This window comes from Polyodon spathula, chromosome 12 (assembly GCF_017654505.1).
Source record: "Polyodon spathula isolate WHYD16114869_AA chromosome 12, ASM1765450v1, whole genome shotgun sequence".
Classification (NCBI taxonomy): Eukaryota; Metazoa; Chordata; class Actinopteri; order Acipenseriformes; family Polyodontidae; genus Polyodon; species Polyodon spathula.
Window position 1 is genome coordinate 12,423,684 of NC_054545.1, and position 26,557 is coordinate 12,450,240.

The 26,557-nt window shown below is 36.9% G+C and overlaps 1 protein-coding gene across 1 annotated transcript in view; it reads left to right on the plus strand.

Moving 5' to 3' along the window:
* Positions 1 to 482: 482 nt before the first annotated feature.
* The window catches only part of LOC121324957 (ribosomal protein S6 kinase alpha-5-like), a 38,511-nt gene continuing 12,436 nt past the window's right edge, over positions 483 to 26,557 (plus strand). The window contains exons 1-9 of the mRNA XM_041267197.1: positions 483 to 712; positions 16,984 to 17,055; positions 20,504 to 20,722; positions 20,887 to 21,002; positions 22,133 to 22,240; positions 22,517 to 22,600; positions 22,953 to 23,056; positions 23,917 to 24,067; positions 25,246 to 25,407. Of these exons, the coding sequence (XP_041123131.1) occupies positions 655 to 712; positions 16,984 to 17,055; positions 20,504 to 20,722; positions 20,887 to 21,002; positions 22,133 to 22,240; positions 22,517 to 22,600; positions 22,953 to 23,056; positions 23,917 to 24,067; positions 25,246 to 25,407 (1,074 nt within the window). The 5' untranslated portion in view covers positions 483 to 654. The remainder of the gene's footprint in view (positions 713 to 16,983; positions 17,056 to 20,503; positions 20,723 to 20,886; positions 21,003 to 22,132; positions 22,241 to 22,516; positions 22,601 to 22,952; positions 23,057 to 23,916; positions 24,068 to 25,245; positions 25,408 to 26,557) is intronic.

The following is a 26,557-nucleotide window of genomic DNA, read 5'->3' on the forward strand; positions in this document are numbered from 1 at the left end:
CTCCGTAACTGCCCGTTTAATTAGCCTACTGTCATCAACATTATATGGGTGCGTTCACGGAGATCATTCTGCACAGATTTTGTGCAGAATCTGACCAATTTAGCCAGTGGGTGCGTTCACAGAGATCATAGAAGATAATTGGCTACACCGGTCATATTCTGCACAGAATCTGTGCAGAACAATATCTGTGAATGCACCCTATATCTCAAATTATTACAGCCAGCACGCACCTTGACAAGAGAGAAGGTGGCTGGGAACTGCCGCATGCAGTTGATTGTCAATGTCCTGTTCCAATCTGTTGAGGAGATCTCCACGAATACACCAATTAACGCAGAGCAAAGACGCGGGGCTCTTTATTTTTTTAGGGAGGGACTTTATAATATCTGGTAGTTTGGCAGCAGAATAGACCTGTCATTGGTGGGAAACTTGCCTAGCAACCCCAATCGCAGTACTACTGGGCGGGTCATAGCGTAGTTCAACGGGTTTGTGGTGCTGTTGTAGTGGTAGAGGTGCGGTGCCTAGTAAGGAATTAGGGTAATCATTTTTAATACTTTTGTATATTTTATTAAGCCCAGAAGGAGCCGATTTTGATTGTAATTGCATTTTAGGATTTATTAATTTACTGCCACCGTGTTGCTTAACGTGTCCTGAGCGATGGAGAGTCCCTCCGGAGAAGGCGACCTGTTTACAGTGAAACATGAGCTGAAGAATGGTAAGTTAAGAATTGGTATTGTGTTAATTTCATCAGTGATTTATTAACCCCGCAGTGGCCCGTTTTAACGTGCTTTGTTGATCTTTTAAATCTGTCAAATCGCTGCAAAAATACAGCGACCGAAAATGGCAGTATTACTACCACTTTACTAGTATTACAAAAAAGGGGCGTGATATTAAGGAACATATTTTTAGTTGGAGTAGGAGAAGGGTCTTGTACAATTAAAAAAATAATAATCGTAATCGCGTCAACCAGGACAACGTAGTGGTACACTACAAGCTGTTACACTAATAGAGGCACCGACAGTGCGGGGGCCGGGGGGGGATCGGGATCGTTGTCGGTTTATACCTGTGAAAAAAAAATTACAGCAGGGAGTTATCACTTCATATGCATCAGGCCTTTGAGGTTGTGAATAGAGTGTTACTATGAAACAATGTTCTCATTTGCGTTCTACGACTGCTACGATATGTCGAATTTTTGATGTCGAGGTTCGGAACTTTGTACTGTATTTATTTTGTAACAAGTTGTCGTAGAGTAAATGCCACTGCCTGGCTCTCGGAGCATTTCAGATAGCAATGCAGCCCCCCCCCAAAAAAAAACAAGGTGCTTGGATTGTCAGCATTTCCACATTCCGGGGCATGTCTGTTTTACCTGGGGTAAGGCTTTTTAAATTCACGTTTGGTGTCATGAACCACAGTGCAGCTTGCGGGTGTTTTATAACCCCATTTTGCTGCAAGTACGTTAATATAAGCTGATGGCTGTATTACTCGCTGATTGGACTGCGTTTCATTTAATTAACAGCTGGTTTCACAGACCATGATTAGTATTAAGCTGGATTTTAGGTAGCCCAAGACTAGTGCTAAGCAGAGTCTCAGAAGCCAGCCAGCAGTTTAGTTCAGTGTGGCATCAAGGAGGGGGGAAGTTCTCAAATAGTAGTTGAAATATACATCCAGGAACCTACGTCTTATACACGTGTACTATAGCTCATTATGAGCATTTGCAGTTTGTTCTCAAGTATGTACAACTTGTTTACCAAACAATACATTTAGCTATTTTTGGGCAGAAATTTGCTCCAGGAAGTGAAAGTTGTGGTTTGAAAAGATGAACATTTTCCTGAACGTATTTCCAACGGAATCTATTCCCAAGCCTATAAGTGCAATAAGTTCTTAATAAAGGTTTTTGAATCATGTGGCAAGATATCCTCCCCCCCCCCCCCCCCCCCACAATATATATGTGCATTTTTTGTTCTAATAATAAACCATCAGCTGTGACAATGTTTCAGACCAGTTTACCTATTTGTCCCTTCAATAGTTGCTTGCGTTTATTTTTTTCAATGCAACACAACTGGGAACCCCAATGTGAAAAGTTGTCAAAAATAAGAAACTCTTATTTTGTAAAAATTGATTAAAAAAAATCTCATTTGTATATGGTACTTCCATAAATTATACAGACTTCCTGTCTGATGAAATTGAATAAATACCCGCTGAGTCAGAAAAAAAAGTAGGATTTGGCCTTTGTTTTGCTGCTGATAAATGGATGAGCTCAATAGATATACTGGCTTACCCTCTGTGGTCCTTTTTTTTTATACAGAAATGCACATGGTCAGCATAGGGTTTTGTTTATATGCCATGTTTATAGAGTGTTTTTGGCTTCTGGTACAGTGTACATTAATCTTAGAATAAGGCAGGCATTGTGTTTATCTGTGCTATTGTAAACATTTTAGACTTGATGTAAACAAACCTTACAAAACGGTCTGAAACCACTTGCATTGAGTTACATTTGACCTGGTTGTAATACATAATGCCCTCTGCTCCATTTAACTGTCAACATGTATTGTCATTTTAATTTACCTTAAAGATACTTCTAAGTTAAAACAAATATTTCATTAAGCTCTGAAAATTTACCAAAGTCACAAAGCCAGCAAAGCATTGCTTTCCAATATAACACGTTTCTTTCAACTAGAGAATTGTAAAAGGACATTCATATCAGCCCAGCTCAATGGAATATCACCCTGGCTTCTTGGTGGTGAGGCCTATCAGAAGGGTTAGAGAGTTTATCCAAAAAAAACCCCTCTCTGCACCTACTGGTGTACTAGCGGGGATGTTGTTTTTTTTTCATAGCTCTTTGATCTCCTTGGACACTGTAGAACTGCTAGAACTAAAGGGTTTGTTTCAGCCTTTGCAAATGGAGGTTACTTGTACCTTTGGCAAACCTGTTATTACAGCAGGTAGCTTGATGTGAAGAGATGTTCACATGTTTCATGGTTATGTTCAGATTTTATTTTATATCTATATTAATATGTTTTTCAATATATATATTTCATGTGCATTTATTATTTTTACCTTTACAAAAAACAAACAAAACACAGTTATGTGTTGACATTTTATAATAATAATAATTAAATGCTGGAAGTAGGCTAATGGTTGGGGGTTGCTAATGCGGATAGCCATTCACCTTCCTACTAAACTATTTTACCTAGTTTGAGCTTTCTACTTTCAAACTGCAGAATAAGGGCTATTTTTTATTTATTTTTTTGACAAAGAATCCAAGTTTACTAAACTTACTGTACGTTGGACCAGGGAAAACGCTATTGAAAAAACACTCACAACAATTCTAAAAGAATAAGAAACACAAGCCCATAAATTCCCCTAAACAAGTCTTAGTTGTCTATTTCTGGTTTGAAAACGTTATTGGGTGTGTTTCCCCTTTCTGAAAATAAGTAATAACGTCTTGTTGCACACTATGTTGTTTCCAGTATGCTTTCAGAAATGGTAGGCAGAAATACCATTTTAGCTGGAAGATCTAATCTGTCACCCTTTGGCCCAAAGAGACCTAGTTATGACCCTACTGAGCTTCCAGCATTCTCAGTATATTCAATTCAAGCATGTTCCCTCAGCTGCAGTAACAAATTCATTTATTCTGTACTTTGCAGAGATCTGTGGAGGATCATATAAATCCTAGAATGTTTTAATGTTCTTGCACAATTCCATTTGCTAGAACTCCTTAGTGTTATGTGTATTGTAAAAACTTTTGAGTCAAGCATACTATACATTCTCATATATTATGGTCAGTGGGGGAAAAATGATTATTGTAAGTATTTGGAATTCTCTACATTCTGTTCAAAATGGTTCCAAATTACAGAATTACTCTGTCATACATTACTATGACTTTAGAGACTGGAAATGTTACTTACGATAGCTTTGCTCATTCAAGTTTATGTCAATTAGTGATCTTGTGTTCGAAAGCTTGTGTAGCTCATTCTCTGCATGGGGAGGAATAAAAAAAAAAGTAACTGTCACAAAGATGCTGGGAGTGGGGGACGTCAGACCAGAAACAGGAAACGGGAAATAAACAGAGAGGTGGAGTTTTGGGGAAACTGAGCTGTGCTCAGCATTTAATAAACAAAATAAATGAGATTTAAACAAAACAGCACACAGCACTTGACGCCAAACAAAACGGACAAACAAAACGACAAAACAGTAAACTAAACACACTAGCAAACGGCAGACGAACAGACAAACACGGTGAGTGAAATTATGATCTACTATACTTAATGCTTTTGCTTTCTCCTCTCCACACCCATTCTCCACTCACCGAACACACAACAACCCCGAGTGAGTGAAAATATGCAGCTTTTATGCAGCTGTACAGAGACTCGATTTCTAATCAATCATTCAATTGGACTCGCGGTACAACTGCATGTGAATTAATAAAGTGCAATTCTCTGTGCTCACATATTATTACATTTTACTTGCACTTGAAGTGCTGTGTAATCCTCGTGCCTAAATACAAATATACATTTTAAACACTCGTGTTACACAGACCCGTTTATATCCCGTGTACCAATGACTATACACCAACATTAACACACAACACAAAATACACACAGGGGCGGGCACTTAGCCACAGTAACAAATGTAAATTTTTACAAGACCTGTTCTCAACACGTGGTGTGGGTTGTTAGAGCTCTTTTACACAGCCTTTTCGCATGTGGCTAATGTATCGTCAACCATAAATTTACTTACCCCAGAATTTGGTCCACTTGAGCTTCAATGACTCATAAACTATTATTAATTCACTCCCAAATTTGGGGTGTACCTGCTTGGATGGCTTCCCCATTGTTCTTTGTTTGGGACTACAGCTTGCTGCACAATATTATTCACCTAAAGCAGCCCATGTTTTGGATGTTCTGTGCTGAATCAAGTGACCCAGGTTCCCAAAATATCTGTTAGCCTGTTAACATTATTGATTGAGGGCCTGTAAAGTCTGTAAGCACTATGAATGAAGTTGGATCTCAGTTTTTTCCTGTTTGTCATTCAAGTACTTTCCTTTCCCCAAGGGCCAAGCAGTGTGATCCAGGGTGTTGCATAACCTTAATCTTTTACATACTGTCCATGTTCAAATTGTGACACTAGATATTGACCAGTGGCAATCAAGTTAAACATGCTTCTGTACGGGATTCCTAAAATGATAATGTAGTGGCACAACCAAATTTCTTTTTCATATGACCGAATAAAATATAATGTGGGCGTATGTGTACAGTAGCTGGTGTGAGGGTTTATGTTTATGTCATTAAAGATTGTATATCATTACTGTGTTAAGAATCTTTTTGGAACGGACAGCTAACTCTGGTTCAGTTGCGAACATGCTGTAAAATGATACTCCCCTGAGGGGCAGAATGGGTACATGCTAGTTCTCCAAGCTGTGCCTAGGTTTCCCATTTGAACTGCGGGAGTATTTGGTTATCATAAGTAATTGCCCTTCATCTAAAGTTGCTCAGGAGGACAGTGGGGTGTACTAAAATGAATGATAGAGAACAGAATGCGTATTAATAGCCACGGAGTGAAATAGTTTTATTTTTTTATTGTGACCTCCACTGTTTATTTTAGTACAGTCAGTGCCGTGTTATCGGGATGCCTCGGGAGAAGTAAGACTATCCCGAGTTCGCATCTGTCCCAATTAAACGAGAGGCATTTGAGATGACCTTAGTCAAATGAAAAGAAAAACGTTTTACGTGAAATAGGACGAAATCCCATCTGATCACAAGCCGAGGCACCTGCGATGTTGTTGCGCCAACTTTCTTTGCAACAGCAGCCTGAGAAATGACAGGAGGCTCCAGCTCCTTCAAGAGTTCAACGTGACTTATGCAATTTGTGCAAGTTGCAGCGTAATCAGATACTCGCTGCACTGTGCGAACCGGTCTTCCTCTGAAAAGTGATCTACGTTCATCATTTGAAAATACTGTATCCCAATTAAGCGAAGTGACGTCCCAATTAAACGACATAAATAGCATTGAGAAGAATCATCTCCCAGAATTCTATCCCATTTAAGTAGAAATCCCAGTTATCAGTATTGCGATTAGTCGACACTGACTGTAACTTGTTTTGCAAGGAATTAATTTAGGGGTACCAAAAATGTATTAGGATTAAGTTATAAACTTAAACAACCTTATACCTTTTAGTAAAATTGACATGGTACTTCTATGTCTAGAATTTGTTTTTGGGGCATAAAAAAATGTAATCTGCTTAATCTAAGAGCAGTAATAAAAATAATTGATTTCTTGCATGACTTCTGAAGCACAACCCAATTTTACATTTATTTGGTGATTACAACAATATGTTTACATAATTGGGAATCAGTCCAGATGCCGAGATATTTATATACATCCACAACAAAAGCTAGTTTACAGATTATTTATTTTAAATATTCAGACTTTGTTTTGTTTTATTTAAATGCCCACAGATGTTAGTAGAAGAGATTCATGATTTAATTGGTTCATTTTTTTTTCTTTACATTAATTTAGCATCAACGAGTCAAACACATTTGAATATTTTATTAAAAACAAATGAATTGTGAGTTGTGCAGTTTGTTTGAAATGCAGAATTTGAAATGTGTGTGTAATTAGGACACTCAAGTATTGAGTCACATTACAGAATATTCATTACTCCCTATTAGTGTCCTACTGGGAAATTTTGCACTGTCCTCCCCCATGGCTTTTGATTGACTGATCTTGTTTGGTGTAGCTGATCATCATAATTGTATAAAAGCCTTTTTTCTGAAGAGCTTCTGAGTACATTCTCAGTACTATAGCTTAAAATACTGTATTCAGGCACAGTAATGACATTGATGAAAGCAAAGAGTAAGCACATGTAATAGCACAAAGCTGGGCAGCAAAAGATGCAAGTGTTGATCTCCTGTGTAAACCTAAAGTACAGCTGCAGTTCACCCTGATCTCTCATGCAATGTGAGGTAATGCGTCCAAATCACTTCATTGTAAAAAACGGACCAATTTAGCCAACCTCACCTCCTTTAAGGTCAATTGCTGGTTTTACAGATCCCAGTTAACGCTAGTCTTGGCCTTCCTTACCTAAAGTAACATGGGTAGCCCAAGATTGCTGTTAATCATGGTCTGTTAAACCAGCTGAGTGTCTAGACTATATAATACTCTGCTACAATTTTTAAACTGCAATTATGGCGTACGTATTCTATACAGGAACAAGAATATTGTAACTTATTTTAATGTGGCCTTTGCACAAGGGCTTGATATACAGTAGTAATGTCCTTGAATGTAAGTAATAAAAAAATGAAATTTTTTTTCTTTCTTTTCCAAAATTGCCAAGTTTCATTTGAGTTTTGTAAACGTGGTTTCGTGGCCGTGTCGGCTATGCTCTGTGTAGTACATGTGTGATAGATAAAGTGCTCCCTATTGTTATCGTGGGTAGTAATGAGAAGTTGGAATTAGCCAGATATCAATTTTGAGGAAGTGGGTTACTGCTTGACAGTAATCAACAATCCTCATATGAGAACAGATATTCTTTAAAAAGTGGTAGCTTTTTTATTTGTAATGTGGAAATCCTACAAAATTGCTTTTTTGCATGATACCTGGACAGGTTTCTCTCTCTCTCACTCTCTCTACACAAGGAGGTAAGTGACTTGCTCAGGGTCACACACTGAGTCAGTCAGACCACCAGGGGGACATAACTACAGTACAAACACAATGTCTTACTTTTGTTTTTGTTTTGTTTTTTTATACTAGGTTTTTTAACTTGGAAAAGAAAAATCACATGACCCATTGCAGGATTGCACAGTTGGATTTACATTTAATTTAGACCGTAGGTACTTGCAAAATCATGCCGGATTCCAGAGTAGACATGACAGAACTATACAGAATACTGGATTAGACAGGTTTTTATTGTAATACTAATGAAAGGAAGGTGTAAGCAAGTTTGCTAGTTACTAAGGTATGCTACAGGCAGAAGCTATTTGCTCTAACTGCTTTTGTGTTCTGCACGTTGTAATGAATACCCTCTACCCCTGTGCACGCTACAATAGAGTTCATTTTTAAAGCATTGTTTAGCATTCCTTTAATGCAGCAGGCTTGTCAGAATCATTTTGATGAAAGTCAGTCATGTATTTTTGTTGACTCAAGCAAAGGAACATTACAAAAAACAAATTTGCTTATATTTTGCGTGTAGAAAGAAAGCAAGCCATAATCTCATTATTGGCTGAAATGAGTTTGTTCCCAAACTATTTTGTTTTCCGGAATATATGATGGAAATCCAAATGCTTATACTGTTCATGAATGACATTTTCTTTAAATGGCTTGAGTTGCATGTTACATTAAATCGGTCTTTTAAATGTGTATTGCAGTAGGCTACCATGTTTCTGTTTTTTGTTTTGCATTAAGGGCTGTGCTTGTTCCGGAAATTTGTGGGCATTGTGGCTAAACTACTTTGAAGTCAAGATGCCTCCTGTAAACAAAGCTTCAGAAGAATTTGCTGGTGGTTAGGCAGGTTCACCACAGAAAGCATATTTGGCTTCATATTTCATTTATCAAAATGGCTTTTCATCTTTGAGCTTCGTATAAAATTATCGCATTCATGTAACAGAACCATAAACTGCCCTGATCAGATTCTCAATTAAGGGATATTTATCTGCTGTAGGTCCTCACTTTATGCTTTTTAATTTAGTTTTTTCAGAAAAACAATATTAAGAACACATAATAGGATATTTAACAGGAAATGTAGATGATAAATGCCTTTAGGATTTTAAACAATTAAGATTCCAGTCTTAACAGAATGATTTGCATGTTAAGAGGCCACAGTGTCTAAAGCTGTGGTTCTTTCAGAATGACCAGTAATAGGTGATCGACCAATTGGTGCCGCTTATTTTATATTCAGTTGAATGTGAAAACATCACTTTTTTATTAGTCAGACTTCTTTCAAGACTATTGTAATCCTGCTTTCACTGCTGATATGCATACCAGTCTTAAAGCAGAATGTCAGTCCTTGTAATTGCTTCAACATTATCATAATGCTTCTCTCATTATCATCATTAATCAAAGACACGATACATTCCCATTGTTTTTTCATGCTATGTCAATTAGGTGTTGTGCTAATTTGAAATTTTCATTTCAGAGACGGTAAACCTGTTTGCTCCAAGAGCCAAGGAGCTATTAAAACAGAAATGTATTGTTCAGCTACACAATACTTCACTGTAAGAGCATGGCGTTTCAGTGGTGTACAATACGTCATTTCTTTACTTTACAGTTAGTATTGTAAATTGAGTTCGTTAATTTGCCTTTGCCTGGCTTTGATATTGGTGGAAAATCTTGAAGAATCCTAACTGCTAGGACTGAAGAGCCTTCCTCATTCACATAACAGTGTGACCCTTCAACCCTGCTGGAGCTGGAAAGGTTACATGACTAAGAGTCCCTTCACTTTGGATTCTTCAGACCAGCTCAATGCCAAGGCAGTTTTAGAGAAAAATAAAATACAGTTAATTCACGATATTGCGGAATTTGTGAATCCTGGAATATTAGGCTTCTAATGCAAAGTCTAGCAGTGCACCGATGCTGCGTTGCAAAACACAGAACTTCTGCATGTTATGAAATCTCAGGACTTGATTTTTATTTAATGGGACACACAGTCAGCTACTGGAATTTGCAATGTAGCCTGATGACTTCCCTCCTTAACCAGAGTAGTAAGGTACGTGTCAGAATTTGCAACTACTAGTGTCCTTTACATGTTGCTAGTGAACGCTGGTTTGACCACACTTGCAATTACAGTACTGTACAGCATAAGTTAAAGCAAAATAGCGAACTAAAGACTCAAAAACTGCTAAACATGTCCATGCTTTAGATCGTGGAAAGCAGTTTGCCAAAGAATTACATGCTGACGGAGGAAGATCCTGCACAGCCTGCAATGTCACATTAGACCACACAAGTAAGTGGAGTGTTGATGTTCATTTAAATACAGATCGTCATAAAAATTCAAAACGGAAAGCGGAGACTGATCTGATATCAAAAGCAAAACACCAGTCATATGATCCTTGTTTAATCACAGCACTGAGAGTTGTGATGCTCAATATGGCATATTCTCAACTTGTTGAGGCATTCTCGAGTGTAAACATACTGCTGGAGAAGCTGGATAACCCAGTGTTAAGGGAGTGTAATCAGGAGAAAATTCCTAACACACATGCTCTTCCTTCCTTCTGTTGACTTCGCCAAGATTACTTAGTCAAGTGTTTGAAGTACATAGGAACGAGCTGAAAGAAATAATGAAAAAAGCTGATTCTGCTAGCTTTGTTTTTGACGAGTCAACAGATGACAAGTATAACTATGTGTTGTGTATCGTTGCTGTACCCCAAATGGCTGGTTCGGAAAAGCTTACCCCATTTGTTTTGGACACTGCTGTACTTGAACTGGTAAATTACTGAACCGTGTCACAAGAGATCAATAAATGCCTGACGAATTTTGATATTGAGTTTAACAAGGTGTCTGCGATTGTGACAGACAATGCCACATACAGTACATATAATGAAGTACTATGTGGTCTACTTCCTAATTAGGTGCATGTAATATGCAATGCACACATTCAAAGCTTTTTTTGCAGAAAAACAAGAGACCAGTCTCGATCAAGTGTCTCTGTGTCCAAAATGTGATGAAATACGTGGTTTCAAGCAGTTATGTACCATGCTGAGCATTAGTGTATACAGTGAGTTCACTGAAAGTGAAATGAAGATTTCACCTCATACATAAGTACTGGACTCTTTGATCTCGCTTTTTAGTGACACATACTTGACATTGAGTTCATTGCTCAGAATGCCAAACCACTGATGAAAACAATCATCTTTCAAGTTATGTTCTGCTTTTATCCATGAACTGTACAACACTAATTGAGTTGTTTCACTGGGCAGACAACAATGCAAATGAAAAGCATAGAGAAGGTGCAGATCGGAATGCATTTCTACAAGGACCTTTCAAGAAAACAGCAAACAAACTTATGGAATGCTATTGCGACTGTGCAAAGAATGTTAGGGGACCAGCTTGACAGGGAGCAAGGTTCACTCAGCCCGGTTTGGCATTAATGAAGGCAGTTCGGGTACTAGATGTGAAACGGGTGAATACACTATCAGAAAAGGAGCTACCTCTGGATGCAATCCCCATGTTTAGCTGTGAAGCTAAAGCACAGCTTGCCCAATAAAAGCATTTCACTAGTGAATGTGAAGTAAATGATCTTGGTGAATTTGGGGATTCACCTGTAGCTCGACAGCGGTTTCCAGAATTAGCAGAGATCGCAAAGCGATCTCTGTCGATCTTGCCTAATTCTATAGATGCCGAGTGTGCAACTTCTCGGTATGGACAAGTCCTCACAAAGCAACGACAGGGCATGAATGAGATGACTGCAACTGGGTATTCTGCACTGACCTTTAGTGCTTGTAAAATGTAAAGGTGTGAAGATTACTGGTCTCAATTTTGTCCAGCATTTTTTTTTTTTTTTTTTTTTACAACTATAATTACTGTAATTGTTTTTCTGTTTTGTTTTGTATGAATGCATAGTTACAGTAAAACATTTCTGGTTGTGCAAATACATTGTTTGGCATACAAAAATAACGCTACAGTGTCTTTTAGATTGCATTACACCAAATATTTAAATGACGTTTGAAGCTACTGTACTGACGGATCAGATAAATGAATACAGGCATTTTTCCATCAGCTTTTTATTTCCAATGGTGCTTCCTTATCCTCGTTTCAATGCTGTATTTTTCCATTGAAATGCAAGCCTTGTCTGTGCTTTATTATAAGTCTACCTGACATTAAATCCATGCTGCAGAAAATTATTTTAAAGCCAACCAAACAAAAATAAAGTCTGAAGTGAAAGAACTGTTAGAAGTAAAAGACTTAAAACTAGACCAGTTCATTTTGATTATGAACTACTGGTATCTTTCAAACTGCTTGCATGTTATCAACTTGGTATTGTCAAAGCTTTGTGGAGACAGGTTGCCTGAAGCACACACAGAAATATCTTCTTGACTCATGCAGCACCTACCTTGTGACCTGCACAATGTAATCCTATCCAAGAATAATCTAAACTGGAATGCTTTTTTAAAGCCGCTTGCCTGAGATTCTGAGAACAGCCCATAATATTTCATTGGACTGACCTTAAAACATTAGAAAAGTAGATGCCTGAGGCATTGAGGAAATAAACAACTGTATTGTGTTGTGCTATAAGCCTTTAGCGATATTACTGTGCACTAGAAATAACATGCTCCAAAATTGACCCCAATTGTTCTGAAAATAAATATTTAGGGCATGGGATCAGGATTTGGATACTAAAATTTGATACAGTTTGGTAGGACAGCGAGGGGTATTCATAAGACTAAGAGTTCTCAGTCAGGTCCTCAATCCTGTGCAGTTTTGAAAGAACTGCGTGCTTTAGGAAACATGAATTGTCATATTGGAACATGATATCGGGTACTACACTAGGTTAAACAAAGGTACCCATCTCCATTCCTTAATTCTAGAGCATTTGTTACATTCTTCCTAGGCAATAACCTTAGCAGTGCCTTCTGGGTGAAAGATGTTGCTGACTAAAACAGTAAAGGACAAAATGGGAAGTCAGGAAATAAGCTGTTGAAGGGGTGGGGGCAATTTCACCCTCCAGGTATCCAAAGAAGTGCAACACCCTTCACCTAGTGTAGTACCAGATATCAGAAATACATGTTTACAAAAATGTGTTTCTTTCAAAACTCCACCTTTCTGACCTAGAACAAATAGATTTCCACAACAGGTAAGATTTATGAAATGATTTACTCCAACCTCTCTTAACACTGTTATCATTTTCCATTTGTAAAAACAGTCAGGCTTACTCATGCAAATAAATTGGAACTCAATACAGCAGTCATTCTGTCGTAATTAAAACCAAATGTTATAGCTGTCAGTTTTTGTGTTGGTGTTGTCTGGCCTATTAACCCAGTTGGTTGAAAGCCTTGTCTGATAAGAACACATTACTGGACTAGGTCATAACTCTCTTAACCTGTGCAATTCTTTGAGGACTATACACTGAAACCATCATCTTTTCCAGTGTGGGTTGAAAGCCAGTGTGTCAAAGCATTTAAGAAAGATCTTATTAGCAATCAAGCTGAGCAGTAATTTAAGGTAACATAATCTCTTCGATAAAGCACTAATGAGCATCCGTAGCTTGAGAGAGGAAGAGGGAACCCACTTCCTATAGTTCAGTGGAAATGATGGTTTAATTTGCAGTTATAGAAGCAGTATTATGTGTGGTGTGAGCTCACATTTAATTTAGGGGTAAATGCACCTTAATGTGTCCGTCTCCATTTGTGATCCAACACTTTGTCTGTCCGCCTGCCTTTGGAAATCAATGGCATAGTTTTCAAAATGCTTGCAGAACAGGAATGTAAGTTGTGCTTATTTTCTACAATGACTTGCATACATCTACTGACTAGCAATACTAGGACAGGTGGAGATGACCAGAACCTTACAAGTAAATGTAACACTGGTATGTTTTTTTTAAATACAGTACATCTAACTTCAGTGATGCTAGAAATTCATGCTATATGATAGATCAGACTGTTTATCAGAGGGATTTGAAACTAGTGGAGACTGCAGGTGTTTAGGAAGAATACATCAGTGTGTAAGCAGCGCATTTGGAACTTTTATGGAAATAATAAAAGATTGTGTGCGTGTGTAAAAAATGATCACACATAAAAGGTTGCATGTCTTATTGCTATAAGTAATTATATTACTATAGCTGTTGTGTTCTTCTATTTGATATGTATGTTTCTCATATTCAGTGTTACAACAGAAATGTAATTTAAAAAAAAAGGCATCTTTTGTAATACTAGATAAAAAAAAAAATAAAAAAAAAATATATATATATTTGCATGCCTTACGTGAATGTAGTCAGTTACAGTTGGCACTTCATGTTGATGACAGGAAAGACAGCATTGAAGGGGTGAATTGAACTTCACTCTCCAAGTGAAATGACCAAAGAAGTGCAAGTATAACAGACTACCTGGAAGTAAGGCATGCTAACTTTAGTGTGTGTATAATAACAGTAGTACATTATTTCATGTTAGATTTCAAAATGTCTTTTTTTCGTTAAGTACATGCAATATGTTAACATAACATTATTCAGAAGGTTTCATTCAACTTTGTGAAGTAAAATTTGTTAATTCATAGGATGATGCAAACAGTTTTGGCCATAGCTGTAGTGTATGCAGTCCGCTGCCAAAGTATGCAACCCCACCCCCTACCCCACTCCTCACAAATGCAATGGCATGGCTTCATTGGCTGTTCTGGCTCAGTCAGTAATGCTAGCCTCAAGCACAATTCTAGAACAGCTTATTCTGATTTGGCATCAGTTTTAAAAGTACAATTAATCTCAGACAAAACCATTTCTTTTGTAATTGTATTTTTTAAATTATTGTTGTTTTAGATGACGATTTGTGATTTATTCACCAATTTATCTAGATTAGAGGTTCTCAAACTTTTTAAACTAGATTTTGAATAGGGATCCCAACTGAAAACTGAAGATTAAGCAGGGCTTTGAATGTTAATGTTTGATACTTTATGCATCACACGGCCAGTCTCCCATCACAACAGTGGTGGACCACTTTTTCATACATTAAATGTTATTCTGTACATTCTGGGGACCCCTATGCAACCTCTGCATACCCCAGGGGTCCACAGATCCCACATTAAGGACTAGCTGTGTTTTTTATGCTTTACTGTCAGGTAGCTTTGCACTTTCTCAGTCCTTTCTCATAGATCCTGTTGTGACGTGAAACGGCTTTAAACAATAACAGACTGAAAATGAGGCCTGAAACTGAAAAACTTTATTTAGCAAAGACTATAAGCAGATCTAAATCTGTAAGATAAAAATACATGTTTGCTGTAACATGTGCTTCTGCTCTAACTGCACATGCTGTGTGAGATCTAAAGTCCACAGCTAATGAAAGTTTTCATGAGTTATCTTACCCCAGGAAAACAAATGCAGACAAGGAATGCTCTGCTATTTGGTTTTGAAAAGAGAACCACAAGCTTGGCCAGTTTATGCTTTATCTGTTGTGACTGGTACTGTATTAACAAAGTGATGGATGTTAGGATTAATTCAAAGGATGTTTTCCAATTTCCTTGAATTAAACTGCTCTGGTGAATCTCGCTGCTGACAGTCATTGCCCCGAGGGGGTGTTTCTAAATTAAATCTAAAAGTTTGCCCGGCCATAGCGATGCCCTATTTAGTTTAAAGTCCAAGTTTGACCAGGTCATTCAGGCAAAATGTTGACCCCACAATGTGTCTGCATTTTAAATACAATAAATCATATCCATAATGCGATTGACATATTTGAAGTGTACAATAGATGACGACATCAAGCATAAAGGCTCCCTCTAGTGGACTTGGCACAGAATTAGAGGAGTATGCTTGTTAGTGCTTCCTGTCAAATAAAATTGTTTTTACTATTGGTAAAAATCCAAGCCTATATCGGTTTCTAACGCTTACATTTTAAATGATATAAAAAAGAAATAAAGCACACATTGTACAGAATTTTAAAAAAAATTGATGTCATATTCGACGTGCAACGCAAAGAAAATTACTTACTTTTCTGAAAAACAAACTTGGGTCTTGCAAAGCATCACTGCACACTATCTAACCTCAGAATCAGAAATTTCAAAAGTATCTGTTCTGGTTAACTAGCAATTTTGCTAGCTTACCTGCAGATCCTAGCTGTCGGCACTGAACAGACATTCAATTCATGTGACAAAGGAACCCTACAGTATATAATTCTAGAGGTGGTGTTTTAGTTCCACTGAGTAAACTGGCCATCTGGCATTGGATGATGACTGCCTGACGCCACCTGCAGCAGTAAGCAGTACTACTGTACTAGCTTGCTACAACCCTTGTATTGGACATGTGTGTACCCCTTTAGCTATTTAGTAGGATTTAAACATTTTTACGCTATATATTTTTTCACCAGCAGATACTGTTAACCATTTAGTTTTAATGTTTTTGTACAATACCTAAAAGACTAACATTTTTAATGTCGATCACACAACATACAGTTGTTCTATTAGATACCAAACTAAAGTAATAAGTGCAAGACCACGTTTTGTATATATTATTTTCACGTGTTTATTAGAATAAGTAGCGAGCTAGAGCTCTCCATGTTGCTGCTGCATCCCAGCTTTTGCAACTGCTTTTAAAAGCTACAAGATCTGCGCAGCCAGCTTCCGTGCCATGCAGCTGGCTGTGTCTAATGGTGGGCTGCACAGAACTGCACAGATCTGCAAGAATCTGGGTGATTAAAGCTCCAACAGAGTTAAAGGTCCCTTTGTCACATGACTGGAATGGAACGAGGAGGTCTTTTTTAATCTAGTCATTGTAGACTTGCAAGTCTCTTCATTGCATTAAATTCAGTGCATTAAACCATCAAAATATATCGTCTGGGCAAAGCACTCTCCTTCTTTCAGTCTTAACAATACCTCACTCATTTCACTGTAACAAACAACCCCCATTAGGAGTTTTCCCTTTAATAGGCATTACCTTCCACAAAGACTTGCTTGGTCCTACTGCCAGGGCAGGTAAGATTGCTGGGTTACTTCTGATCTACACGATTCTAAATGTAACCCATTGAGAGAAAGGCATTATTGTAAAAGCCCCATGTAAGCCGCTTACCAGTGTGTTTTTATCCCTCCTAAGGTTAGTGTAGATTGTCAGTGCTTACTGGGTCAGAGAATTGCTGCTGCCGATCATGGAAAATGAGTTGCTGCTTTATCTACAAAATGGTAAATGCAGTTATTTTCTATAGCCAGTGAATTTATGCATTGGCATCTGAACAGTATGAGGAGCAGGCCTTCATTTGTTCTTGTAAATTGTAGCTTTGAACAGTGCAAGTGTGATTTAAGGGAGGCGTTGACTCTCTTAATCATCTGTTATTTTTTTTAACAGTCTTATTTTACTTTACAGCTAACTTGACCGGGCATGCTGAGAAAGTAGGAATTGAGAATTTCGAATTGCTCAAGGTTCTTGGTACAGGAGGTGAGTATTCCTACATTTTAACAGTGTGATATATATATTTTATATTGAAAATGTAATTTAGGTGCAGGGATAGGACACAAAATATATGTTGCTCGCACGGCAGTATTTCACATTACTGTTTGATTTTGCACAAGTGCTTAAAACACCTTGCAGGCATTTCATGTAGAATCAGTGCTGGCTTCCCACTGTGGCCCTACGCCCTATGGAGGGACGTGTTTGCCAGCCCAATAATCCTGCCAGTGCTGTGCTGGAACTGTTAAGGAAATGTCTGCAGAAAAAAAAGAAACTCCAAAATATAAATTCCACTGATTTATCTGAAACTTCCTTTTATATTTAAGTGACTTTTTCATTTAAATAAGCAACCAACATCACATGTGCCAAATACAGTAGTAGCATTAAGAGAGGTGCATATGGCAGATCACATAAACTATGAACTATGAAACTATGATTGCTTCTCTTTGAAATTTGTCCCAAAGGCATTTTCTTCTTTTAAAGAGGCTCGGCTATTTTGTTGTTAACTGTTCATCTGTCAAATACTAATTCTCATCAAATTTATTTTGGAATTGTATGGCATGTTTCCACAAGAGAATAATATACTCTATTCTGTTTCACAGATTTGTTTCAAAAGCAATACTGCCAGCTGGAACCATACAAAACACATTGTCCTTGTATTCTGTGACCTGATGGTCAATTGTTTCCCACAACCCATGTATATGACCTAGTTTCCTGTGTGCCAGTAATCTCCATAATATTTGTTTATAAGACACAGTATGATGGATTAACAGAAGGTATTATTTTAGTCTTCGGTGTCACGTGGCTGCAGAAGATGATAAAGTATGTATTGATATGATGGGTACAATTTGTAAAACATGTAAATGGATTTGCATGTTTGTTTGTTTCAACCATGTCTTTAATTCATTAGGTCATACATTGAGAAACAAGTCATACATTTTCAGCCCACTAAAGTGGATGAACTTGGCCTGTCATGGTCCACGGATCCAACACTACATGGTGTTCCCTAAAAAAACGGAAGCAAGCATGTTGGGGGTCTTTACTGTACAACATACTGGCTCTACATTTATCTGGCACAGTTTTGAAATTCAACCAATTTTAGTGTGTTCCCATAAAAAGCTGCCTTCATTGAACATTCTGTTCTGGAAAACAAAGAAGAAAAACCTACATCTGTTACAGCCATAAAAAAAGCTTTTTTGTTTCAACTTTGTAGCAAAAATGTTCTGAGTCTCCAAGAGGCTGACCAAAATAAGTACTTACCTTTCTTTTGCAAATTCCTGATGTGAAAACTAAAGACCAAAATTGCACTATCCTGAGAATTGTAAAACTGTCTAGTATTTTTGGAACCCGATTTGAAACAAGGTTTATTGTGTGTCGTCTTGAATATTTGCTGATGTTCCAAGAAGTGAGGAAAAACACCCAGATATTTAAATATTAAATGTCCAAGACATGAAAAAATATGTACTTGCCTTTGATATACAGAATGTCCAATGTTATTTTTCAGTTCAGTTTAAAGAATGTCATGTAGAATCCTTTGTGGTTTAGTCTAATTATGTCTTTTGAAATAAAAGCTTCCTGTTCTGATCTGTCATGATCAATTGAAGCATTGTGTGCCATTGGCTATTTTTATAAGCACATTTACTTTTACTTTTACAAGAAGTGATACTTGTTAATTCATATGTTAAAGACAAAGGTAACTCAAGAGTGGCAAATTTTGAAAATATCTTCTTGATGTTTCTAAAAGGTGGTGTACAAAGTATTATGTCATGCACACTAGAAAAACAATTGAGAACAACTCAATTGGACTGTTTTTGTATGGTTGCTACAGTAGTTTTTTGCCAGTTTAACTTTATTGATGCCTTTTATACAGAAAAAACAGACCCAAATTCACCAAACAAAAGTGTCTTTGAAACAGTTTTTTATGAAAACAAATCCACAGTGGACAGATTTTCTGTAATCTGTCTTGGCTGCAAACCATTCCTTGTAATTGGTATGGGAATGTTTACAGATTGTGTGTGTGTGTTTTTTTTTTTTTTTTAATACAAACAAAACAAAAAAAAAAAAAAACACCCTTAATACCTCACAGAACATCACGTTTTGTTCGAGTGTAAGCAGGTGTGTCCACTTTTGAAAGTGTCTGTGATTTGGGCCCCTGCAGCACGCTTGTTCGACACAATAAATTGCACACATGTGCAGGCTTGAAACGGAAATATTCCAGAGATGGTTTTCTGAAAGCATTTTCAGGAAGACCCGGCACACTGTCATGATGGACATGTTGGTAAATGCAGCCACTGCGTTGAGGGAAGAGCACATACTGTAGTGCCCCTTTTGAACCTGTGATTGTTTGCTGCGGAATAGTTCAGGGGTGCAAGTTTAGCGCTATGGTGCTAGTTACTTAAGTAAACCCAGTAGACTTGTTACATTTTTTTTGGAATGTGAAAGGCATTTCTGTCATATACAAGAAGAATTACTTTAGGTCTTGCGTGAATTTCCTTTTTTACAAAATATAAAGCAGGTAAAAATATGGGTGAGTAGATGTGGAGTACATTTTGTTAACAATATTTAATGTAACAAAACACTAAAAACCAGTTGAACGGGGGTGGGGGGTGGCTTGATTAGGATGGGGTTTGATCATTTAGCACCAGTAGGCTCTCTGATGCTAAACTTTCAAAACATTTTAGCAGCAATTTTCAAAACGATTTGCACCCCTGATAGCTTCACTTTCACATAACCTATATAGGTCTAGTACACAAGCCTTTACTGCTCATGTGCCACATTGCAGATCATGAATTCTCACATTTACATTCTCACCGTGTGACCAAAGCCAACTTGCAAGGGGCCATGCTTAATATGAATGTGGAGTGTATCCCGGCAGCTGCTTTACCTCTTTTAAAAATGCAAAAACAGAACTGTGCTTGACAATCTGCGCTGAAGTATTTTTGATTTATCTGGTGTATTTATAGCTGCTGATTTCTTTTCCCAGTCATTTTACAATTAGGGCAAAATAATTGTCATCTCAATCCTTCATCTGTGTTCATTAATTCAGTGCATACAGTTGAAGTATACAGACATTTGGAATCTCACTTTAGATATGGAATGATATAAACACTGCATATGTTCTTAATTCCGTATTAAATGCTGTAAGTAAATTGCAATATGTAGGCCATTTGTTTTGTACCTAGACTACATATAAGCAACTATGTACACTGGGTCTAGACAAATGTGTTTACAACTGCAAAAATATAGTTGTGTTGCAATATTTAGTAAGTGATCGCCAACCGCAATAAATGTGCTGTTTATATTTAAACATACTATAAGTTACCAATTTTCACTTTGGATTGGTTTGTATATGTGTATTGGAAATATCCCACTAATCTTACACATTATTTTTATTATTATTATTATTATTATTATTATTTTTTTTTTTTTTTGATAGCGTATGGCAAGGTGTTTTTAGTAAGAAAAATCAGTGGCCATGATGCAGGGAAGCTGTACGCAATGAAGGTACTGAAAAAAGCGACCATCATCCAGAAAGCGAAGACAGCGGAGCACACGAGAACAGAGCGTCAAGTGCTTGAGCACATCCGACAGTCCCCCTTCCTGGTCACGCTGCATTACGCCTTCCAAACAGACACCAAACTGCACCTCATCTTGGGTAAGGCCGTTTAGAAACACTTATTGCAAACAGCCTGTTTAAATGGTTTTCTTGGTTTCTTAAAGCCGATGGAGTTTGTTAGTATCATTGCATGTATGTGTTGATGATTAAAGCATGCTCTGTGGGGTTTTAAAGCACAGTCGGTTTTTCTCGTTTCCTCACAGATTATGTGAATGGAGGAGAGCTGTTCACACACCTGTCCCAGAGAGAACGTTTCAGTGAGAGTGAAGTGGGATTGTACAGTGGTGAAATAGTACTGGCACTCGAACACCTCCACAAGGTAAGACATTATTAGCACGCAGCAGCAACGCATCCTAGAAAGTTGCAATATTCAAAATTGCTACATTTTATATATATTTTTTAATCTTGAGCTTTTTTCTTTTTGTAATTGATTTCATCAAAATTTGTGAACAATCTGTTAATTTTGTTCATTTAAAAGCATTGTTTTCTGCTGTTCCCGTGTTGAACAACTTTTAAAACCATCAATTTCTTAGTATTAGCCCATTTTGAAATGCTGAAGTTTCACTAGTTCTCCCTGGTAGGACTGCCAGAGCTAATGATTTCATAACCACTGTAACCTTGAGTGCTACCAAACTTATGTAGTTACCTAACTGGCTAGTTTCCATCTTCAGTGTTAAAATAAACAAGTGTGGAAGTAACTGCTTCCATCAAATAAAGTCAGATACACTCAATAAACTGGTAATGATAAGAAAGAATGTTGCATAACTACATGTATAGGTATACATAAAATGCAGGCAGTTTTCCAGTAATTATTCCACTGTTTTAGATCCATGGAAACCATGACTTTTATATTGTGTTTCTGGAGAGAGCTGATGCCATTTTGGGGTGTATTATTTCTTTTCATTATGCCATTATTGGATAAGAGGGACATTTCCACAGTGGCTACAACATTTTTTTTTTTTTATTAATTTGAGTGCTGTGTGTTGGATTCAGTTTACTTTAACATATTGGAAATTTTTGTAACCAATCAAAAAAGACATCCTGAGAATGAAGGATTGTGTATATGGAAAAGACACACAAATACTGAATAACTAACCTTAACTGTACACATCCTGCAGCTGACTGTTATATTTGACATGCATGGCTAATTTACACACAGCTACATAGACTAGCGTAGTCTTACTCAGCAGGGCATGTTGTATTTATTTACTCCTGTTACTCTTATAGGCAAGTTGCATAGTCTAGCTCAGTCTTGTCCTTTACTCTTGAGAGGTTTGATGTAATGTTTAGTTGAGCTGGGTGTAGAATTCTTAAGTGCAGTTCAAATAAAATGCTGCGTGGTTTTGTTCTCGGAGGCACTAAAGCTTAGATATGTTAGTTAGCACAGGCTTTTTTTGTTTTTTTAAATGTAATCATTTACCCCCCCCCCCCCCCCCCCCTTGTTTTCAGCTGGGAATTATATATCGCGATATCAAGCTTGAGAATATTCTTCTTGACTCCAACGGTCACATTGTCCTGACAGACTTCGGGCTCAGCAAAGAATTCCTGGTTGATGAGGTGAGTAAATGAGATCCAGAACACCATTTCTTTATTAATAATAAACAAGGCTTCCGGTTTGCAGCATTTATTATTATTTTATTTAACACATTTCAGATTTCGTCAGCATGTATCTTAAGCATGCCAAAACAAGTCTTGAGTATTTTAGGAAAGAGCAACTTGGCATGGGTATGAAACATAAGTTATCTTAATGGTGACTTTTTAAACTACCACATTTTCTCTCAGTACAAAAAAATGTTAAATGTATTTTTTTCTTCTTTTATTTCTTATTTCTAGAATGAGAGGGCTTACTCTTTCTGTGGCACAATAGAGTACATGGCCCCAGAGATCGTCAGAGGAGGAGACACTGGCCATGATAAGGTATTGCCTGATTATTTAGCCTTATTAAAATGTACAGAGTATTTATAATACGGTAACTATTAATGTAACCTCTCATAATGGTGGCAAACATCATAAAAAAGTAAGGAGGAAAAAAAAAAACATGTACTCTTTCATGATTTGTGTCGGATTTGTGTTTGTCACTAAACCCAGAAAAACAAGTCAATTTTGGAAGCTCACGATAAATGACACTTTCTGCTTAGCAACAGGTGTAAAATCATTTCCTAGTATCTTATGTTGCCTTTATTTAAAATCACTGAAACACTGGAATTCGTTGTATTTTAATTGTTTTAGGAGTCGTATTTTGTGTTTTTATAGCGTCTCTGTTTTACAGGCAGTTGACTGGTGGAGTCTCGGGGTCCTCATGTATGAACTACTGACAGGAGCCTCCCCTTTCACTGTTGACGGAGAGAGAAACTCACAAACTGAGATTTCAAAGTAAGGAGATTAAATATGGAATTGACCAGGTTTTTACAGCCATTAATATTTACATATATTATGATGTCCACGAGCTACACAATAAAACAACATATAGATATACATTTATGTATATTTTATTTCATATCCTAGGGATATAACCCCCCCATTTCAAGGAAATATACATTTACATGTAATTCTTACTGTTAAAAAAAAATAAAAATTACGCAGTATCATCATGGTACTGGTATATTCTTTAAATTGGAGGTATATAGTAAAGGTGTATGTAATTATTATTATTATTATTATTATTATTATTATTATTAAGCATAGCAATTAACAGACCCAGTTAACATTGCTGGAGCATTGAGGGTTGTTGAAACACCTACCCCACTAGGTACAGTAGTTTCTGTTTGTAGGAAAGAGTAAAGCTCATTTAAGTGATAATGAGGTAGCTGGGAGCATTCCCTATAATACATCTATACACCAATTCATACTTATTCCAACAGCTGTAATTCTAATTGCTAATTACATTTTGTACAATGCTGCTCGTATCCAAGGATTCAAACAGTGTAAACCTGTGCTGAATAATAAAGAGACAGTACAGTATGTGCAGTCCCAAATGTATATTCTTGGCTTCTCTATATTCATAAATAATGCATTAGACTGAAAAATCCCTACTAGCATTTAGTTTTTTTTTTTTTTTTTTTTTTTGCTGACAACTCCCGGCATTTTGCAGCTAGTTTTGGATGTTCAGAAGAATTCAGTTTTAAAAAAGGACTGCTAAGAAATTGGATAAATTCTGACAATCAATGCGGAAGTAAATTCAGTCACCTTATTTCTAACGTGTAATCTACAAATTGAATTCTCTTTAATTGCAGGAGGATATTAAAAAGTGAGCCTCCGTTTTCTCCAGAAATGGGCCCATTAGCTAAAGATGTGATTCAGCGTCTTCTGATGAAGGACCCCAAGAAGCGACTGGGCTCCGGCCCCAATGGGTCTGATGAAGTGAAGAACCATCCCTTTTACCAGGTGAGAATAATGAGCCAGTTCATTTAGATCAGTCTGCATGCAGGAACTACTACCATGGCTAAACGCAAGGCTTCACACGCCAAAGAACTAAGGTTAGACTCATCTTTTGTATGGCCAGATTTCCCTTGACAAAACAATTCCCATTGATAATGTGCAAAATTAGTGGATTAGAAAATGTGTGGTTAGCTAGTATTTAATTTTATATAATGGGAACAATTTGACACACATAATTGGCTATAAAACAAGTAAGGAATTTTAAATATACTTTAAAACACTATTCTAAACAGCCTTTTTTTTTCTTTTTTTTTTCTATGCCCTCCTGAGACGGCTATCAATCAGTGTATAGGAAATGATGGAACAATAAAAAAAATCTTTTTTTTTTTTTTTACATGAGGTTCATAAGAACTGAATTCCAGAACCAGTAATTTAACATTCCATGCTATCATAGTACTTTGTTTATTTCACGCACGATGGTAGCTGTAAAACATCACACAAGTTCATCACACTCTGTAAACGTCCTGATTTGTCGAATAACTACAGTGCTCTTTGAACGTTCATGGGGTGTCCTCTATATAGCCCAAATTATGGCAAATGCACAATAGAAACATTTTATTTTTGTACATTTTTAATGGTAAATTAACTACCGATTTGTCCTTTTAAACCACCCCCCCACCCCCTCCCCCATTTTTAGGTTTTGTTTTTTCTTTTTTTTCGGAAATGGGAAAAAAGTAGGTGCGCATTAAACCATTTTAAAAGCATACAAAACAATATAGACATTCATTTCTTCATTTAAACAAATACACTTGAAAGCTTTCTGAGAGAGTGATATCCTTCCACATGTCAATTTCTTTTTTCTTTATCTTTACTGATTGTTTGTACCAGCAGTATCTATAATGATCTCTGTACTCTGTTCTAGCACTGCATATGATTTTGACTACACACACTACACACTGCAGCAAAAAGCTCACACGTCCCCAGTCATGTGGTCTTTTAAAAATGACTCCTCACTTATGCCTGCCTTTTTGAGCGAGCGTCTCAGCCCTTCTGCTGCCCTCTTTCTTTGAAAATGGCTGCAGAGAACTCAGGGTTAATATCATTTTAGGTCCAGCGCTCTGTACATGTCTCTAACTGGTTTAGCTTTTTACATTTTTATTTGAATTCTTTTTTTGTTACTTTAGAAAATTAACTGGGATGAATTGGCTTCCAAAAAGGTGTCCGCTCCGTTTAAGCCTGTTATCCGAGACGAGTTGGATGTCAGTAATTTCGCAGAAGAATTTACAGAGATGGACCCAACCTACTCTCCTGCAGCTTTGCCTCAGAATTCGGACCGAATATTTCAGGTGAACACGTTTACCTCTTAAGTACTTTTAATGTGCTATTCAGGAGATATAATATTTAGTAGAACAGAACAGATTTGTGCAATACATAGAATTTACTATATTGATACAGTATGACCTTTTACCTGCTGGTATTAGATAGTGAGTCAATCCCCTGATTTTAGATATTTTACAGCAATCAGACCACTACCTACATGGATATAAGCTTAGGGGCTGCTGCAAACCACATAAAGAAAATTGGTTATAATTAAGCAAGGTCTTGGCAGAGAAAACTACTGAAGGTACCACACAAACATAAGTCAGTTTTATTTTTTAAAATCTCTTTTTAAATAATTCTCCCAGCACTCTACACAAGCTATTCTGTTTGCTAGTTACACATTTATTAGTTTACATTATCAATCTACTGCATTTGGGAAACTTATTTCTGACAGTTTCCATGTTTGAGTGGAGATAACCTTAATATTGTAAACAGGACTAAGAAAGAACAATTATGAGTGCATACAGCAACTGGAATGTAAAAACCATACCTAATGGACAGTCATCTATCAACACATCAATCAAAAGCTTTCTAAAAAGAGTTGAAATAAAGTTGTTACTTCACAAAGCATGCCTTCCATAATTACTGTATCTTTGTAACATTTGATTTCCAACATCAAATGAGCTTTTAAGTCTGTTTGCAGCTTAATTTCATCTGTTGAAAAATTGTTGTAATTCTATTGGTCAGGCCATGTTATCGAAATTGCTGCTTTGTCTTTTGACAACAGAATTGAACAGCCATCCTGCAGACTTAAAAGGCAAATCAAAGCATGCAATCATTTTTTATACGCAGCAATTGACTTTGTCACCTTTTATCATTGCTTTCTAGATTTCTTTCTTTGTTGCTGCTGCTGTAAAAGTAGTTCAAAACTGGTACATCTAAAAAAAATACAATGATTCTACCGAAACAAATATTTAAATGCATTGGAGAACCATGTCTTTTACAGTGGCTTATTGAGGGGTGATAATTTAAATTGAGATCTTGATCCTTGTGATCTCAACTGTCCTTATTGAGTTAGTGATACACATCCCCCCCCCACCGTAAATAACAAACCAGCTAGCAGTATAATGAAAAAGTAGAACACTATGATCTACATATGCACATGTACAAATACAT